Genomic DNA, 19,947 nt, shown 5'->3' with positions numbered 1-19,947 from the left:
AAGATTTGGCAGAACTAATAGCAATAAGGAAATAATTTTATCAACTATATGAAAATCAGGAAACAAGGGGGAAAGAGCTTTAACACCTGTAATTTGCAATCTCATTCTCAACTTAGCCTTTCCATTTCGGAGATCTTGAAACAACCTAATTCTGCTGGAATGAAAAGGGACCTAGAGGAAACTTTGTGGAGAACTAGTGAGATGTGGTAGTTAAAATTTTGGACTCTAGTTCAAATCCACCTTCAACCATCAAAGGCCCCTAAGTGACTTTGAGCAAGTCATTTTCTCTCAGCATTTTCTCTCAGCTAAAAATCAGACACTAATCAACAGTAATAAATACTCTTTTAATATGCTAAGTGCTACTGTAAATCTTCAGCAGAAGTATCTATTTTCAACTGGGAAAAAAATCACATTGCCCAAGCCATGTAGACAGAAATATACCAGAAATCAAAACTCTAGCAGTACCTTAGTTGTTGTTGTTTTTTTTTTTTTTTTTTTTTTGCGGGGCTTGAAAACTCTGAAAGACTAGCTCCAATTGACCTTTATTGTTAGGCATTAATGCTATGGGGAATATTATATTTACTACATATCTCACAATATTTAAAATAAAACATAATTAACATATTACCTTTGCCCTCTCTTGGCTTCTTTTTTATACCCAAGTCTGGAGATGAATTGGAAATGGTTGATGGCACTTGAGATTTTGGCTTACGGCCAGCTGTAGAGAACAATTTATTAGCGTGAAACAATCATAGAAATAGTATTTCTCACCTTTAGTTCTCTCAGAGTTTAGTTTAACAAAAATAAATCATCAAGGTTGATCTGATGTAGTTTTAGAAATACTGGTGCAGAAGGCTAATGTTTCCTACTTACAATCTAGAACACTACTCCATCAGAGTAGGAAAACAATACAGTGCAAGTGCAACCATAATTATCATCAGCCTTACCTTGAAAGTATTTATTTTAATTAAGCATTTACAATTGTTTACTGACAACTCAATCTTTAACATGTTCCAACCAAATATTAACCAGTGGAACAACTACTAAAATAAAAATATCAGTCTGAATAGCCTTTCTAAGCAAATGATCATATAGATAATATGCCAGGCTCACTGAAATGTTCTGTACTTTTAGTCATCATACCAACATACACGAAGTACCTTTCTTTTTTTTAATGGGCTCATGGATTTCTGGAGAAGTTTGTGAAGGAGATGCATCCATTGGTTCAGATTCTTCAGTGGATACTTCCACAACAGTTTCTGTAATTACGTCTGGTCTCATTGCAGCATGGATGAACTCTGGAGTTGACACACAAGGCGGAACAAAAACTTCCACTAAAGAAAGCAAATAAATAAATAAGGTAAATATTTTTTAAATTCAGATTTTTCAACTTACAAATAAATCTATTTCAAATTTTAGAACCATTTCCAAAAGGTACAAAATAAAAAATAAAGTTTTCTCATCATTCATTTGCATTCAGTTGCTAGAATACCCACAAATACTGTGGTGCTGCCTGTATTATATGACACACTATGGGCTAATCTGCATTTTTTAAAATTAAATTAAATAGTAATTGTTTTCAGTACTGGAAAGTTTGTGCACTAAATTAGAGTCTGGAAAAACTGTGTTCTGTGTGACATTCATTCATTCATAAATTGAGAAAAGTAGGATTTATTGAAATGAACTAAATTGTTCACTAAATATTCATTTCAGCTAATTCTTCGATGTTATAGTCTAGTTTGTTCCTCATTAGCATATCACTTCCTCCCATTTTATAAACTATGTCACTATCACTAGATACAAACCACAAATTGCATGTAAAGGTAATAATTAAATTTGCAATGAATGTTGCTAAATTTAACCTGATGACACAAACAGAAAGAAAATTAAAACCAAGATGCAAGAAAACTATGTTTTCTGTTGGCTTCAGTTAAGAAAACCTGAGATGGGTTTATTAATTGATGTACAGATCAATCTAAAGAGATACTTATTACATGGAATTTTCTGGAAACAGAAAATGTGCAGTAATGTTACAAACAGTTTTATAATTCATACAGTAATTATGAATTACACCAACATTATTTTCATGCAGTAATGCAATATTGCACCGGGTAACACTACATATTGCACACAGTACATAATTTGTAGACCAGTTTTAGGAACAAAATTATTTATGCCCTATGAGCAGAAAGGTATAATTAAATACTAACTGATTAATATTCCTCCCTCTCACCTAAATTAAGATAACTTGAAGGTCTTAAAACGTTTAGACTGAATATTACTCAGGGGATAGTTATCTGGTAAAAAATATAAGATATTTAACTGATGTGGTTCATATACCTGGACTTCTAGCATCTCTTAAGCAGGTTGGAGATTCCATATGAAGCAAGGCTTCTGCTGCTTCAATTGTCTTATCTGAACAGTGCACATTGCTGCCATGAACAGATGCTTCCACTGTAAAAAAATAAACAAAACATTTATTTGACAGATATTGTGAGCCAGAAGTTTCATGCACCATATGTTATTTATACACATGGTTTTAGACAATATATATTAGACATATATTCTCATTTTTTGAGATGAGAGTGTATTACTTTCTTTTACAAACCTCAAAATCTAAAATCCAGTGGTTAAGTTATCATATTAAGCCAAAACCAAACCAAGCACATGATAGCTTAGAGAAATAGAAACCTACTTTACTTACTTCAAGAAAATTAAGACAAAAATGTACATTCTGCATAAAGTTCATCATTCAAGAACAGCCTACTTCATTCGGTCTCCTCCAGAATAAACTAACAAATTACCATATTTTTGCACTATAAGATGCACTCCCCCCCCCCAAAAAAAAATTGGGTGGAAATGCCTGTGCGTCTTATGGAGTGAATATTGCCTATAGCCGCCACCTATTGGCAGTTGGATTGGCCTCCCGGAATACCGCCAATCAGCTGTTCCAGGCAGCAGGGATTGCCGTCATCGCCCATTGCTGCCGCTACCGTTCGGCGGTGGCACAAAGGAGGCACCAACACTGTTTTTGGCTGGCCAGCCCACTGATTGGTAGGGCTACGGGAGGCCGGGATCCAGTTGTCACTCAGCTGATCGGTGGTGGGTGTAACAGAGCAGAATCCTGATGAGCCACGTGCTGGGGGCTGGGAGACAGAGGCAGATTTTTTTTGTTTTCTTGTTTTCCTCCCCAAAAGCTAGATGCGTCTTATGGTCTGGAGCATCTTATAGTGCAAAAATATGAGTAGTTAGCATATTAGAATAGCATATGAAAAGGCTGGACCATTCCTGGTCAAATATGTATGCTTTAAAGAATCCCTAAAAAGGAAAGGCTGACATAACTTATGCATGTTACAAACATATATCTTAACTGGGGTGTCTAGGCTTTTGCAGTCAACTATTATGTCCAACATTCAAACCACAAGAATACATATTTATAGAAGTAGTCCACAAAGATGTGCCAGTAGTGTTTGTGGAGTACTAAATCATAAGATTAGTGATGTCAATTTTTTTTAAAAAATAAGACGGTTCAATCAATCCCCTAAGAGGCACACATATTTGCATTTAAAAGGTAATCTATAAATATTTTTTGAATTCTAATTGCCTATTTACATTATTATGTTTAATCATTATTTCAAAAGAACCAAATTAAGAACATCCCTGATCCTTATCTTCTTTACTGTTCACACTCCTAAGCAAATGAATCAGACAAAGATTAAGCTAAGTGCCTAATATCAAGTACATCAATTGTAATAATCTGATTAAAATTTAGATTATGAGAAGTAACCCATTCCGTATTAAAGCTTTTTCTATATTAATTCACTAACCAGTTTAATATCTGTTTATAAAAATATGAGCACTAATCTAATTTCAAGGGCATCAAAAGCAAAGATGTTGACTTTAACTTATCTGCACAAATGTAGAAATGGCTATAATGCATTTTTTTCTTTTATTGGGGGAGGAGTCTACCATCCTCTTTCATCTTCTATTTCCCCACATACACACTAGATTTATTCAACTGAGTCTTTTTATTCTACACCATTTCTTAAATTCCAAATCCAAACTGGAATTTTCTTCATTTAAATGTAAAGTTGTCCCCTAACTTTCATTTGGAAACTTGTAACATGGCAACTTCTGGAGAAATCAATGCAGAGCCGACAACTGCAGTGAAAGGAGGAATCAGTGAATGGATTGGCTCATTGGAATTACTCTCTAGATCAGGGTGTCCAACCTTGGCAATTTTAAGACTTGTGGACTTCAACTCCCAGAATTCCTCAGCCAGCTTTGCTGGCTGAGGAATTCTGGGAGTTGAAGTCCACAAGTCTTAAAGTTGCCAAGGTTGGACACCCCTGCTCTAGATCAAGGAGAGAATAGGGATCAACTACCAGTTTGCTCCATACAAAATGTCCCTGCAAAGAGAAGATAAAATAAATATTTCCAGCAGGTTTGATAGCTCTGGGAGTTGACCATCTTGCCTAAGGCATGGTTCAGCAGCTCTTAACTACTTTAGGAAGCTGCTTATTATTTCCTTGTGAAGAACCTTCTGAAGGGCAAGTGAAAGACACGTTTCATTAGAAAAGGAGTCTCTCCTACCTTGGAAGAAAGAAGTTCTATGTAAGTTTAGGGATTAAAAGGGAGGGGGGAATTAACTTTTGGAAAACAGCAAAAGGGAGCCAGAATGTTGATTTTGAAAAGTTAAAGGGATAGATTGGTTTGAAAGTGTATTTCTTGTGAGGTGTTCACATTTTTATAAAGGAATATATGAAGATTTTGAAATTAATTATCAGAAATTGTTGCCTGGAAAAGTTTTGTTGACTGGAAAATGAACAATTGGTAAGAGATGACTTGAAAGTTGAGTACAGGGAACCAGAAAGAACTAACAATTACAATCAAAGAAACAGCAGGCCATTAATACAATAAATCAAGGCTGTCAAATTCCTGGCCCGATACATCACGCACTGGCCATACCCATGCCTGGTTTAGCAAGGGGGGGGAATCCTAATACATCATGTGACACCGCCATGACGATGTGAGTTTGACACGCCTGCAATAGATCAATACTGTTTGACTAGAAGAATTCATGGTTGTTTGAAGTCAGAAATTACAAGATTGTGTGGTACTAACACAGAGGATACAGAAGAACAACACATTTTACTGGATAAACTGGTGCCCATTTGAATGTGGATATTTTTTTTTTAAATGCCAATTACAAAAGTGATATGGAAAATATCAGAATATAAGAGTGACACAGAAAAAGATGCCACAATGTATTTACAAATAAAACCACTTTATGTCTTAATAATTAAAGGGGACCTACAAACAATAAATCAGAAAAGTGATCTGAAAACCTTCTGTTGGATTTACAAAAAGAGACATATTAAACTAATGAAGTTGTTCCTGAAAGGAGACAAAGTAAGAAACCAGCTTGTGAAACTTATTTGATGGGTTTAAAGATTAAGAAAAATTAAACAAAAAGAATTTAAAGTGGACTTGTTTGATCAGAGGTAATATATTGTGATTTCTGATAGGTATTAATGGAATTCATTTTTAATAAGCACTATATGACAAGATTTTAAAAACTATAAATAGGAGAGATGTTTTTTGTTTCTTAGAGAAAAGTGATAAATTGGAATACAAAATGGACTTAAAAGATTAAGGTTAAAATGTAGCATGTTACAATTTCTGGTAGATCTTAGAAGACTTTTGCCATTTATAATTGAATGATGAGTTTTTATTACAGGTAGTTCTCGACCTACGACTACAATTGAGCCCAAAATTTATGTTGCTAAGTGAAACATTTGTTAATTCTGTCCAGTTTTTTCTTCCCACAGTTAAGCAAATCATTGCAGTTGTTAGTACCACGGTTCTTAAATGAATCTAGTTTCTCCATTGATTTTGCTTGTCAGAAGTTTGCAAAAGGTGATCACATGACCCCAGGACATAGGAACTGTCATAAATATGAACCAGTTTCCAAGCACCTGAATTTTGATCATGTGACCATGCTGCAATGGTTGTAAGTGTGAAAAACGGTCATGTCACTTTTTTTAGTGCTCTTGTAACTTTGAACAGTCACTAAATGCATTGTTGTAAGTCAAGGACTACCTACATATTATTAATAAAAGATAAGATAGGGTAAGATATTTATTGAAATATTAGAGGTGTTAAGTTACTGAAATTGTATATTCTTATCTAGAGAGAAGGGAAAGTTATCTTTTAAAAATCTTTGTTTCTTACACTTTATTTTCTTTTTCAATCTTTTTGTATTTCTTTTTTTTTACTTTATATATTCACTTAGTTTGTGTTAGTCTTGTATCTATATATACTTAAAATTATTTCAAGGAAAATGTGTAACTTGTACCTTTCAATTATTACTTTAAAACCAATTTTTCACTAAAGCAAGACCTTTTTTCCACTAAATTAACATTTGACTCAGTATATTGTTTACACTATAATATTTTGTTTGCTTACTTAAAAAGGGAAAATAGTTAATGGCTAATGTTTAAGGTCCTGTATCACTAAAAACACCTTACAGATATTGTGATATTGACCAACCAATACATAAAAAGCACACATAGAAAATTTTGGTCTTCTATCAGTGGAAACTGTTAAAATCAGCAGCAAATAGTACCACCTGCTGCATATTATCTATACACACGAAGGTGTACACAAACACATTCACATTCTCTTTCTCTCTCCACTTGCTCTTTCCATTTATGGAAATCTATTCAAAGCTAAATCCTTCCAGCTGAGCTGTCAGCATCTAAAGATATCTTTAGAATAAGCTGGATCACTTATCAGCAGTGCCAGGGAAACTAATGAAGAGTCAACTGGTGCTTCGTTGTTAGAACTGTTAACTATTCTGTTAACTTCGAACTTCGTTGTTAGAACTGTTAACTATTCTGTTAACTTCGAAATTCGAAATGGAATATTAAACAAGAAAAAAATATTTTACTCATTGTCTTTTCAGATCCAAATCATGTAAGAAAGCTGCCTCAGAAAGAATCATGGAAGAATATTTCAATAAACAATCCCAGTTTTTCTAAAACAGCTTATGGTATCAGTCATTATCATTACCAAAGAGCAAGATTTCAAAACCAGCTTCCCATCCATACCAGCAAAAAATGAAGGCAAATAACCATTATGAAAAATGGAAAAGGACAGACCTATATACATGCAAAGCTGCCATTCTTTTCAAATATTTAGAATAAGATGGTTTTCAGCATGCATTATTATTATTACTATGATTATTACCTCAGACACTATTTCAAGAGGTTTCTTGCTAAGTAGCAGCTAGAAATAATTCAATAATCATACAATCCACATGCTCCTGTTAAAATTAAGCTTTGTGATTTTCAGTGGAGCTTTCTGTTACGTAACTATAAATACTACTCATCAATATAAAAGAGTCTATAGGGAAATGAATAGCCATCATCCTTATCCAAAAGGAGAATCAATAAATTCTATAATTAGTTACCAGAAAAAAGAGTAATACTTTCAAGAAAAAGTTCTCAATATACAGGTTTGCATTTGGAAAGGTCTTTATTATTCTAGACAGTTTTACCAATATTTATAAATAACTTTTTGAAAATGTTACACCCTTAAGCTAAGACTACTCTGCTTATTCCAAATTCTAATAATGTGCCAATGCAACTAAATTTTACATAAAGAAATCTGTACAAACTTGTTGACCAAATCTCATATGATTGAACGGCAAAATTTATGGAAAAAAAACTGGTAAGAATTAGGAAGTCAATCAAAAAAAAACCCAAAGCACAAATATATTATCATTTTACAACAGAAATATTTACTTTGATGCCTAACAAGCAGAACAATGAAGAGTATTTTATTCCTCACAATGAGACCTAAATGATTGGCATGAATTAATCACACATGTTCAAATCTTCCTTATTCACTCACCACAGAGAACCAGAATTGGGAAAGATGGAGAATGGGTTGATCATTGATCTGTTAGGATCATTTTAACCATGTTTATTAAATAAAACTATAGTGACTGTATTTACAATGCATTCTAAGCCACAATAAAATATACTAATTAGCATTTATCACAATCCATATTTGACTTATTTGGAAGCTTTTGATTTCAATGTAACAAGCAACTATAATTAACTGAATCTTCCTACTTTTACAGATGGTCCTAAACTTACAATGGTCACTAACTGAGACTAACTCAAAGTTACAAGGGACCATCTCAGAGGTACTTACGATCTGTTCTGAAATTCCAATGGCCAGGATCCCCCATGATTACATATAAGGGCTTTTGGCAACCAGCCAACATTTACACCTATTGGCAGCATCTCAGAGTCATGTGATTGCATTTTATAACATGTTCGCTAAAAACTGACATTTACTCAAGAAGAGTCTCTACTGTCAGTGCATCCACTCTCTGGAACTGATTAATCCATATTAAATTGTGTCCTCTCACCTCCAGTCTTACAAGGAAGATGAGCAGTTTCTAAATAAGATATATAAATTAATTAACCATACTGTGATCACACAAAAGATTAAGGTGAACACTTGAGTTATGGAAGAATCATTACATTCAATTTGAAGTAAATTAAATTATTTGATTTAGAACCAGTGTGTGTGTGCTCTCTTCTAATGTACGCTTGAACAAAATGAACAGACTAATTGCCTCTAAACAGCAGGTATTTTCAACCTCAATTTTTGTCAAATGATACTGTATTTTTACCAATAACAAGGCATACTAATAATATTAAATATCAAATAACTGTAATAATGATATACATTAAATATGCAATAATGCAGCTTAGCATTATATATAAATTTCAATAATTTAATCAAGACTTGTAGAGTCAACCACTGTTATCCCTCAATTTACCACTAGGGACCAAGGCTGAAAGATAACTTGCTTTAGGCTACAAATTTAAGACAGATGGTATCTGAAAAATAAACAACTAAAGCAGGGGTGGTCAACCTTTTTATACCTACCGCCCACTTTTGTATCCCTGTTAGTAGTAAAATTCTCTCTAACCGCCCACCGGTTCCACAGTAATGGTGATTTATAAAGTAGGGGACAAAACCCCTACTGCCCACCATGAAAGCTGAAATGCCCACTAGTGGGCGGCAAGGACCAGGTTGACTACCACTGAACTAAAGTGTAGGTCAGCTTTTAGCTACTATTTTAGATGTTAATCTCAGATTAATATTGATATTTCACCAACAATGTTAATTATAATAATCTATTAATTACAATATAATTAGTAACAAGGGTATTGTAGCTACAGTTTACAAACAAGAAAAAGTTTAAAGAATGCATTTTCCAATATATTTAAACATTGATATCAATATAATTTGTATAATGTATGAATTTTTCAGGAGATATTATTCTATTACCACAATAATTAAATTCAAAGATACAGGCCAAGTTTTATAAAACTTTTAATGATATATTTAAATTAGTGTCCATATGCATCCTATGAATTATACCATATTGTATGTTTTAAACACTGCATACTACCGTGAGGCCTACCTGTATATTTGAATAAGGAGAACAAGAAAGCACAAATAAAATCTGTTTGATTAATTACACGCAAGCCACTAAAAATGTTTTTAACATTTGTTACTGCTGATATAATACAACACTCATGTAATTAAACATGAATCCAGAAATAACCAATTTAATGTTTTCCCAATATTCCTATTTTCATAATTCTTTTGTTGCTGTACTGTTTATTTGAAACCAGAGGAACTAATTAAGAGTAAACAAGTATTGTGGATTAAAAATCTAAACTTTGTCCTCTTAACAATAGAATCATGGAATCTAAGCAAGTTGCAAAGCTGTCATTAAGAAAGTTTGTTGAAAGAAACATTTAATAACAAAGCAAAAAGTTTGACCAAAATTGAAAATCTTATACCACATAATACTGAACATTTGTTAGCACAATTTAATATTAAATTTACCTCAAATATTATATTCAGAAGAAACTGGTATGTTTTATCAGTGACATAACACTTCGGTCTTGATTGGTAAAATAAGTACTTTTTCCAAAAAAAATGGCAGAAATACAGATTTGATCCTTTCTCCATATATGACAGCAATATTATAAAGTTTAAAAATATTGTAAATAATACACCACAGAGTGGAACTAATTTTAGAAATTTTAATCCTGAATAATTTACCAGTACAGTGTAACCTCAGGTCACGACCATAATCCATTCCAGGACTTCAGTTGCAACCCGATTTGGTCATGACCGGAAACAAGACTGACTGTGCATGTGTTGACAAAAAAAAAAAAAAAAAATGGCACAGAAGGTGAAATCACCGTGGCAGGGAAAATCGCCGTAGCTGTATTTGATCCCCACCCAAGGATCTATTCACGACCAGATGCAACAATTTTCAGAAATTTTTGGTCGTCACCAGATTTGGTCATGAACAGAAGTGTTTGTGACCCAAGGTTCCACTGTATATTAAATTTCACCAATACGTACATTCAAAATATGTTGAACTGGCAGGAATTTGCTTCAATCGCTAAAGTAACTCTGATGTATTCAAATCTATCTGGAAAACCTGTCTAGACTAAAATACATGGAATTGTACTATATCCAAAATTAGGGCTTTAGAGTTTATGTTTTGACATATAATCTATGTACAATTCACATTAAACACAATCCTTGTTTAGTGACCAAATTGTGACTGGCAACTTGGTCATTAAGCAAAATAGTGAAACATGATTTTACTTTGATTTTTCTTTGCTTTACAGACCTAGGAAGGTTGTAAATCTGAAGACTGATTGTAAAGTTAATGCTGCCATGACTGCAAACAATTGCTTAATGAGGCAATCACTAAATGAGGCATACCTATATTGTCTTAATGTATTGTTTTTCACTCATAGTCTCTCACTTTTTCCTTCTTTTAATGTCTTGATTATGTTATCCAGCTATCTTTAAAATGTGATATGTTTTGCTAGAAAATGGATATGAACTACCTTACAGCAGCGATCCCAACCTTTTTGGCTCCAGGGACAGCAACAGTAGCGGCAGGGAGGAGATGCTTTTGTACTTGCAACCTGATCCCACACAAGCGCAAGTAAAGTTTTGGGCTCTCGCCTGCAGCTTGAATGGATCTGTTTCCAATGGGCCAGTAGCTGGGGTGGGGGGTGGGGGGGAACTCTGCCTTACAGTATTATAAACTTTTAATTAAGGCAACATTTGTAACTTATGTGTGTCCTAAATGGTATTTTTACAAGGCTCAGAAAAGAGGGATTTTACAGAGGAAAGAAGACAAAAGTTCCTGAAAACATAAACAGGGGGAGGGGGCAGAAACTCATACTTAAGGTAATGGACTAAGGGGGGCAGGCTCTCTGACACAAACACCTGTATTTTGCAAATTCTTTCCTCTGGAGATTTAATCATTGCCTTATTTCAGGAATTATATAAAATTGTTAAAATAACACAGTTCTACTGTGTTTTAAGAATTTCAAGGATATCTATTATTAATATATTCTGTTTTTATTCTTAATTTTTATTCTTTTGTACATCACTCCAGGTCTGTGAATTGGGTAAGGTTAAAAACATTAAATAAATGTATCAATACAAAAAAACTGAAGTACTAGGATCAGGAGTAGGTACTAGGATTAGTAGGTACTAATCCTATTAAGTGCTAGGATTTGTACTGAAAAAGGCAATAGAAGTTCAAACTGAGTCCTAAAATATATTAAATGTCAGAGTAGTACAAGACCCTCTCCTAAGCATATTGACTGTATCTTCCCCACCACAAGTTTTTTAAAGACCAGTAGCATAGAGTTATGTCTAATTCACTAGCTGTTTTGCATAGTTGGAACTGGATGTTTACATACACTGCTCCATTTGCAACATATAGGAAAAGCAATTATGAAAATTAAACAAAAATCAAAACAGAGATCAATGTAACATTACTTGCTTGGAAGCACAGAAATTCATTTCAGTGCACATGTCCATTTTAAGTGGGAAAGAACTCTTTTAAAATAATTATAACCACAGCTTTAAAATCCTAAGAATAATTAACAAGAAAATATGAATTCAATTAAACTAGCATTTTAATCTGTGTTTTCTTGCTCATGATTAATAAATTAAAGACGTTAAAAATGGAGCATTATGTACACTGAAATAATTATAAACATTCAAATGAATAGCATTTGAAATCAGTGTTAAAATTCAGTTTTATAAAACAGTTTTACCTGTTTTGGACAACATCATTTTGTAGCCAGTCTATGCCTCTCCCAAACCATTCAGTTTTCCTGGCTTTTTTATGCTTTATTTCACCTGAGCTCTCTTCCTTCTCCTGTTGTTATTACTCTTTTTTGTTCCTTTTTCCACCTACTTCTTATATCCTTTCTATGAAAAACCAGTCTTTTTACTACCAACTTGGTTTTGGATAAGTTTCTATCATTTTCTTTTTAACAGCACATGGACAACACTTATATTGCGGGCAACCATTTCTGCAAAGCTTCTCTTCTAAGATTTATATATTGCCTTTTATCCAGAACTTGAGATAGGCAAAGCAGGAATCTCCCTTCATTTTATCCACTAAAAATAACTCCAAACTGAGAGAAATGAGTAAACCCAAGTCAACCAACAAATTTCCATGGCTTAGGATGGACGAGCTTAGTTTAATACCTTAACTACTGTACTACACTGCCTCTCTTTGCCCTCTGGCTCTTAACTGTATGTTTCAATATATACTTTCCCTCTAGCAATTCGAGTATTTATAAAGTTTTAATAATATCACCATAAATCAGCCAATGAATTAAATCATCCTTAGGAACTCAGTCAATGTGAAATAACAGGTATTTAATACCAATCTCTATTGTAGTAGGTGGTTTTGCTGTGCAATTTTTTTTTATGCTGTGTGGATTGGCATTATACACTATTTCTAAAATTCATGCAACTCTGTTTTGTTCTAAGCTAGGGTATCAGGCAGGAGGCAGTCATGTAAAGGCAGCCTTAGGTAAAACCTACTTACAATATTCCTTTTCCGCTGATCTTTTAAAAGCAATACAAATATTTTGGGGCTGGAGAGGACTCATCAGAAGTATTTTGCCCTGTATAAGCTCACAAACAACCAACCCACCCACACAAACACAGAAACAAGCAAGAATGCTTAATTAATATCAACTGTTAATTCGTATGCACGGTGATACAATCAGAAAACCTAACGTCAAAAATTTAAAAGGAGTCAGAAAGGAATGGAATAACAACCATTAAAGTTTATTCTCTACTGAACGAAAACAAAATGTTTTTTTAAAAAATGATCCACACTTTACGGAGCTACATCGTTTTCATCTGCATACAGAATAATTACGTTAGAAAGCCACTTCAATTCTCCGCCTCTACCCCGCTTCACTCACACGAGCCCCGCCCTCACTTCCGTATTTACAATCCTTCCTCTTCCCTCCAATTCCGTGCTTGCATTGTCAGCGCACAGAGAGCCGCCACTCAATTCTTTCTCCATGCCTATTGGCCTGAAGGAGAACAGCCCCGCCCAACAAAGACTTTAAGCATTCAGATTTCGAACATCCTTGACAGACGATTGGCCGACGAGGCCGTCTCTCCCGCCCCTCACCCAGCGTACACGGGCTCCTGTGGGAGCTCCGCGCTTCCGCTATTGGGGGGGGGGGGGAGAAGGGGGGAAATGGATTCGGTATCTTCAATAAAAGATAATCGCACACCGTTCGCACCGCCGAGAGCTGGATTCCCGGCCCCGCCACCTGTGCCCCTGACACCCCGGGGCCTCAGGCGGTTCCCACACCCTCCCCGTGAGAAACAAAAGTTTAGCAGGCGGTCAGGACCAGCGAAAGGAAGACTTGGAAGTCTCCGAAGCCCGCTCGCAGCGCCTCTTAATCATACACGGGGGTGGGGGTGGGGGGGGAGAGAGGAGGCTTCCGCCCAAGAGACGCTGCAAGGAAGGCGCCTTTCCATTCCTGAGCAGCCTGGCACGGATGGCGGGCGTGGAATTGCAAGCGCCGCTCTTCCTGGTTTAACCTCGAAAGCCATCAGCAGAAGCAGCGGCAACCGATACACGCTCTCTTCCTTGGCCCCGACAGCGGCGGCTCCCGCCCCAAACGCGCACGGACGCAAAGCCCCACATTGCGGGCGCAGCGCGGCCAGGTTGCTAACGCGGACAGCGCGCCAAGGTGATCACTTCCTGGATTCGTCCTCCCTCCATTACTCCGGCGCTAGTGCCGCCCTCGAGAAGAGCCCGCGAGCAGCGTGCGCAACCTCCTTCTCGCCTGGCCCACCCTTCGCCGCTTCTTTCTTTTAGGCCGCCCTCCCCGCCGGAGCCCCGCCGGATCACGTCGCCGCTTACCGGCGCGGATGAGCAGGTCGAGCTGATTCGCGGGCCCCTCATGCAGGGAAGTCGCCATGTTTATGCCGCTGGAGCGAGCGGCGGCGGCGGCTTCGCATTGACCCGCAGGGGCTTCCTGGCGCTCGGGCGGGCGCGCGCGCTCAGGCGCGCAGCCCCGCTTAAACGACGGGCGCGCGCTTCCGCCGCCACACCAGAGTCACCGGGGGCTTCGCTCGGCCGGAGCCTCCTCTGCACGCTCGCTCCCGGCCAGCCACGCCGAAGCCAGCGCTCGGCTCGCTTCTCGCCCTCCCGCGTGGAGCGGCAAGCAAGGGCCCGCGGAAAAGCGCTTCCTCTCAGGCCGGGCGCACGCGATCCTTCCGCCGCCAGCCTCGCAGACAGGAAGTGTCGGGCGGGCGCTCAGCTCGCGCCCTCCCCTCCGGAGCCAGAAGCGGGGAACGAGCGCAGCGGGTCAGGCTGGCGGGAGAGAGGAGAGGACAGGACCCGCCAGCCTTTCGGCCTCCTCCGCTCACCGCCGCGGGAAGGGATCCACCTGCTCCCGAGGCTGCCCGGCTGAGCTTTCCATTTCAGGAGGTCCGGCGGAGCGCAACGCTTGGAGCTGCTCGCTTCTCCCTCGCTTTTCGCATCTTCACGGATGGAGAAAGACAGGAGACGTGGCCACAGACGGAGAGCCAACTTTTCATTCTGTCTTCGGCGTGGAGGCAGCTTCTTTGGCACGGTTGCCTCCCGCTTCTTCCCGTCCCTTTGCGAGGCGGCACTCGGCTCGCATCGTCGGCGGTTGTTCAAGCTTGCTCCCCGCAGTGTCCGGAGTTCTGGAATCCTGAAACAGTCCCAATTCTGTTAAAGCGCTGCAGGCTGTGAATTAAGAGTTACATTACCATGAAAGTGCCGTGCACTACTTTGTCTTAGTGAGTCCCACGGTTGTGCAAGCTTACCACGAAGCAGAATTTTTTTTTTCTGCAAGATCTGATATTTCTTAGACCCATGATATGAGGAATGGTAGTGTACCCGTGAGGAGGAGCAATAGTTACAATATAGTATTACAAACTGTCAAGTACAACGAGCAATTTCCAAAGGTGATTACGTTATTCCACTTACTTTTTAAACACACTTCACCCACTTCGGGTTTATTTCCCTTCACTGTTGATAACAGTTTGTAAGTCATTGCTGCCGAGTTTTTGTCTACATCAGCAGACAATCTACATGTCATGAAAATTGTTTGCATATTTTCTTACATGTAGCTTTTATCTATGACACAAAACTGATAGATGAAGTGAAATATTAATGGAATTACATTCAAGAATGACTGTGGACCTGTCATTCAGCCATTAGTACAGCCCATAACATGACATTGTAAACAGTATAGTGTACACAGGTTGCAAACATATCAGCCACATGTCTTCCTACTCTTGACTCAATTTCTGCTTTAACATGAATTCCCCCCAAGTTATATTTGCTTTAATGCATTTTCCCTTAAAATTACTAATGCCATAAGTCTTACAAGAATTAACAAAACTCTTACATCAAAATTTTCCTTTATAGAATTTTACTACCTTTTTTTACTATTCAATTATATACTTTAAAAGGCTACTGTCTGAAAAAGAAGCATAGGCAGAGAAGGAAAAATATAACTCAATATACTCAATTTATACTCAAAAAATATACTCAATTTGAATCCTTTGGAGCCAGTGAGTCACTAAAACGTGTCCACACTTCTGTATTTTTGTACATAGCCCACTGACTATCGTGAGACTTAAAAACATTTGTGAACATATATGTTATTCCACTCAACTGACCTAGAAAAAAATTTAGATGTTCACAGAATGTTCCATGAAAATCTACTCCAATGGGATTTACACTCTCAATTACACAAGTACTGAATTGCGGCTTTAATTTATAAAGATAATTTAGCTGCTTTTCAAAGCAATTTTATTCCAACAATTTCACTTCCGGACAAAGTACAAATACCTACTAAATGCTTAAATCAAAAGATTGGTTTCCTGGACTTGCCACAGCTACACCATAACTTTGCATGTAACTTTTAAAACACAGTACTTAGGCCCATGTAAAGCAATGAACTTGAGTATTTTCTCCATTGCACTCTTGTGCAAAAGGAAGGATAGATGTCTGCAAAGAGGCAAAAGTAGCAAAAGACCACATTTGTGTGATACCACAATCTGCCTACTTTGTTAGATGTTTGACACACCTTATTTGTAGCATCGGTGTGATGGCCTCATTTATTGCAGATATTGCTGAAAGGAGTAAACTAGGATTTGGGGAGGAAGGTTGGCCATTTCTTTTTCAGTAATATAAATGGTTTTACATTCTCGTGTATTAAATAACAACCAAACAATTCCAGAATTCATGCTGACTCATCTTATTTACTAGTTTTATTTTAAACAAACTTCCTATTAAGTTATAACAACAAAGCAAGAATCAGAAAGTGCAGTCAGCCTTGACGTTTTTTCTCTTGCTGAATGCATAGGAAAAAAAGGAGAGGCATACTCAAGCACAATGCTTTGCAAAAACCTTTTGAATGGGTCTCTTTCAAATCAAGCATACATAGTGACTACATGGGCATGTCCATATGGGTTTTTGTAGCAAAAATAAAAAAGTGGGTTGTCACTGGTTTCTAATGAAATAGTTTTTTCACTCCCCAGTCTGTTACAACCCTAATATTCACCAAAGGTTCTCCATCCAAGGCTACTCAAATAATAACCTGCTTGGCTTCTGAGTTCAGACAAGGAAAGCAGCATTGCTAAAACACTTTTTCATTGGTCACTGAATAAGAATCCCTTGTAAAAGCTACCTGTCAGATCTAACTCAAAAATTAAAACTCAGATTAAATTATACTTTTAGAGAGATTAATCATTTCCCTGTTAAGAAATTTTAAAGTATACTCAGTTTTATATAATTAGGAAAAAAAATTGAATATTGTCATTAAACATCACTGATAAAACATTGTAATCTTACCACATTGCTATTTTATAAAATATCTTTTGCGATTTGGAATCAAATTTAATATTCAGAAAAATAATTTACATAAAGTACAAATATAATTAATTTTAACAAATTGAAAAATCCAGAGGAAGAATGCTAAATTTATATTTAGGTCATTCATAAGAAAATGCAAATTTGGAGTCATTACAGGATTTGTTTTCCATAATCGTTTTAAGCAGTCTGGGGGAAAAAGAAACTTGTTTTAGAATATACCTGAGAATTTCTTATTAATGGGAATAGTTTTACTAAATATGTAGGGTTATAGACAACTAGGAAAAATATACATACCAATGCTTTTCCAGAGCAGTTTTTCCCCTCCCATAAGGTAAATCAAGGAGGATCTTTTTAACTATCCATGTTTTCATCAAGGTCTTCTACCTCCCTGTGGCAACAATATTTTAAAGTTAAAAGAAAACTTTATTTGTGCCACAGGGAGGATTTCTGATGCAATGTAAAGAACACAGAAAAGGAGACAAATGTTTAATACTACCATCAGATTAAAGAACACTTGTCTCTGGTGTCCTGAAAATAACAAATTCTGTAAGAATTAGTGAAAACTTTAACAACTGCATTTTATATGAAGTTCTTCAAACATCAAACCATATTTTTCTTATTTAAACTGGGCTTAAAAATAACACGTGTCAGTTTCAGTCCTGAATTTACATAGAAATTAAAATAAATATTTCAAATGTATATTTCTTAGAACACGCTGTTCATGGTACAGTATAGTAGGTTGGCTCTGTCTTGTCCCTATTTTGAAGAGATGGCATCTTGCTTGGATGAAGGAACAATGGAAATAGCCCATTGGAGCAAAGTAGGACACAATTTTTGGTCATTCAACTTTATCCAGGGGTCTATACCACCTTCCCTATACTATTGCCTTTATAGTTTTAGGAGATCTCTCTCTTCTACAGAATAATAAGAAGGAGAAATCAATAAAAAGAATTATCTTATGAAGGAATTCTGGATCCAACTCACTAAAAAGACTTCTATGTTATTTTCATACAATAAATTAAAATACTAAAGTACTTTATTTAGCCAAAGTACTAAAACGGGAAGTACTTCTAATTACAGTACTTTTATATAATTTACTTATTTAGTGTTATTCATTTGAGATTATATAAAATCTAAGGGATCATGTAAAATAAACTTTGACAATTCCTATACTAAAGCATATTTATAAAGCTTTATAAATCAATAGCATTAATCTCTATACTTATATTTACAAAAAATTTGTTCAAAGAATCTCAAGATGAAATTCTAAGTTCTTATCTTATTTTTTTATATATCTACCTATGGTAATTTTTAGCTAACTAAATGATACTGTAATTAAGATAAATTGTTGCTTCTATCTAAAACCTAAACTTAATCTTAAAAATCAACATTAGTTCTAATAGCAACAAATCTTTGGGGATGTGCTGCTAAATAAACATTGCTTACGGATTGCTTCATGCAGTGACTATTTGAAGGTACAAAGGTGCTGAAAAAATAATTTTGCAACCAAGAGTTGTGTTCACAACCTTTGCAGCATCTCAGTCACATGTTCACCATTACAAACAGTTAGTATGCATTGTCCTGTGTCTGATACATTTTTCTTGTTTTATTCACACACAGAATGCCAAAATTGCTTAAACAATCACTTACTGAGTTGCTTTTTTGGTGAACAAAACTCAGCCCCCAAAGGTGCTAATACCAAGTTAATGAGCTCAGATACATGCCTTTAATTAGCTGGCTGGTAACTGCTTCCTACAACAGACAAGACTTTAATCACTTTCACACTTTGTGCTTTCGTTTGCCTCCTAAATAGCTTGTTGCTGGGAGCATACCTTCTGAGGTGTATTCCACTTTGTGTGCCTGCTTATTCTTGTAATCCCTTCCTCTACAGTGAATGTAAATTCAAACATTAATTCCCTTCTTGTTAATTATCCCAATGCTCGGTTGAGTAAAGCCAGAGGAATGGGAGAAAAGAAAAGCTGAAGTAAAATCATAAGCACAGTTGTGGTCACATGATTTTCCACTTAATGATTACATCATCTAGAAACTAAGTTGCCAGTATCAAATGTGTCGCTAAATGAGTTCTACCCATAACTCATAACACTAAACTACAGTTACTAAACTTCAGTTTCATACTGAAGTGTTATTTTTTTAAAAAGCCTATTTTAGAAAAATAAACTTCCATACTTACCCCAGCACTAAATTTACATGGACGTAGATCACAGATTTAGTGAGATAAATAGCTTTTTTTAAAAACATTAGTAATATATAGGCCAACTGCCCCCATCACTACCCCCATGTCCCATAGGATTGTTGATACTTCTCTTCAAGTAATTTTTGTATATAAATACTGATTACTATATGTCCTAAGCAGTTTGCAATGTGACACAGAGCAGTGATATTTGAGAAGCCCTAAAGATAACTTGAATATCTAATTTATAAGATTACTCATACAAAATCTTACACTAAGGATTTTTTTAAAAGGTTAAACGTTTCCTCTGTCCACAACTCTAGGGGCAGTGCTCATCTCCATTTTTTAACCAAAGGAGCAGCATTATCTGAAGACACTTCTATAGTCATGAGGCCAGCCTGACTATACAACAAGGCACACAGAATGTTATCTTGCCACC

The 19,947-nt window shown here is 36.3% G+C and overlaps 1 protein-coding gene across 3 annotated transcripts in view; it reads right to left on the bottom strand.

Moving 5' to 3' along the window:
* Window positions 1-19,947, bottom strand: part of ELF2 (E74 like ETS transcription factor 2) — a 40,119-nt gene that overhangs the window by 7,318 nt on the left and 12,854 nt on the right. For 2 of the 3 annotated variants that reach the window (XM_026668834.2, XM_026668835.2), the window contains exons 4-6: window positions 2,341-2,454; window positions 1,161-1,334; window positions 629-718 (exon numbers count right to left, since the gene is read on the bottom strand). In XM_026668834.2, coding sequence (XP_026524619.1) covers window positions 629-718; window positions 1,161-1,334; window positions 2,341-2,454 — 378 coding nt within the window. Of the gene's footprint in view, window positions 1-628; window positions 719-1,160; window positions 1,335-2,340; window positions 2,455-14,326; window positions 15,051-19,947 lie in introns of those variants that run through there. The other variant, XM_026668837.2, reaches the window with a different exon arrangement.

The sequence above is a fragment of the Notechis scutatus genome, chromosome 4 (genome assembly GCF_049901735.1).
Source record: "Notechis scutatus isolate UNSWTSFEM ecotype Mainland chromosome 4, rNotScu1.2, whole genome shotgun sequence".
Classification (NCBI taxonomy): domain Eukaryota; kingdom Metazoa; phylum Chordata; class Lepidosauria; order Squamata; family Elapidae; genus Notechis; species Notechis scutatus.
Note: the sequence above shows the minus strand (reverse complement) of the source record. Positions and strands in the feature narration are given on the sequence as shown.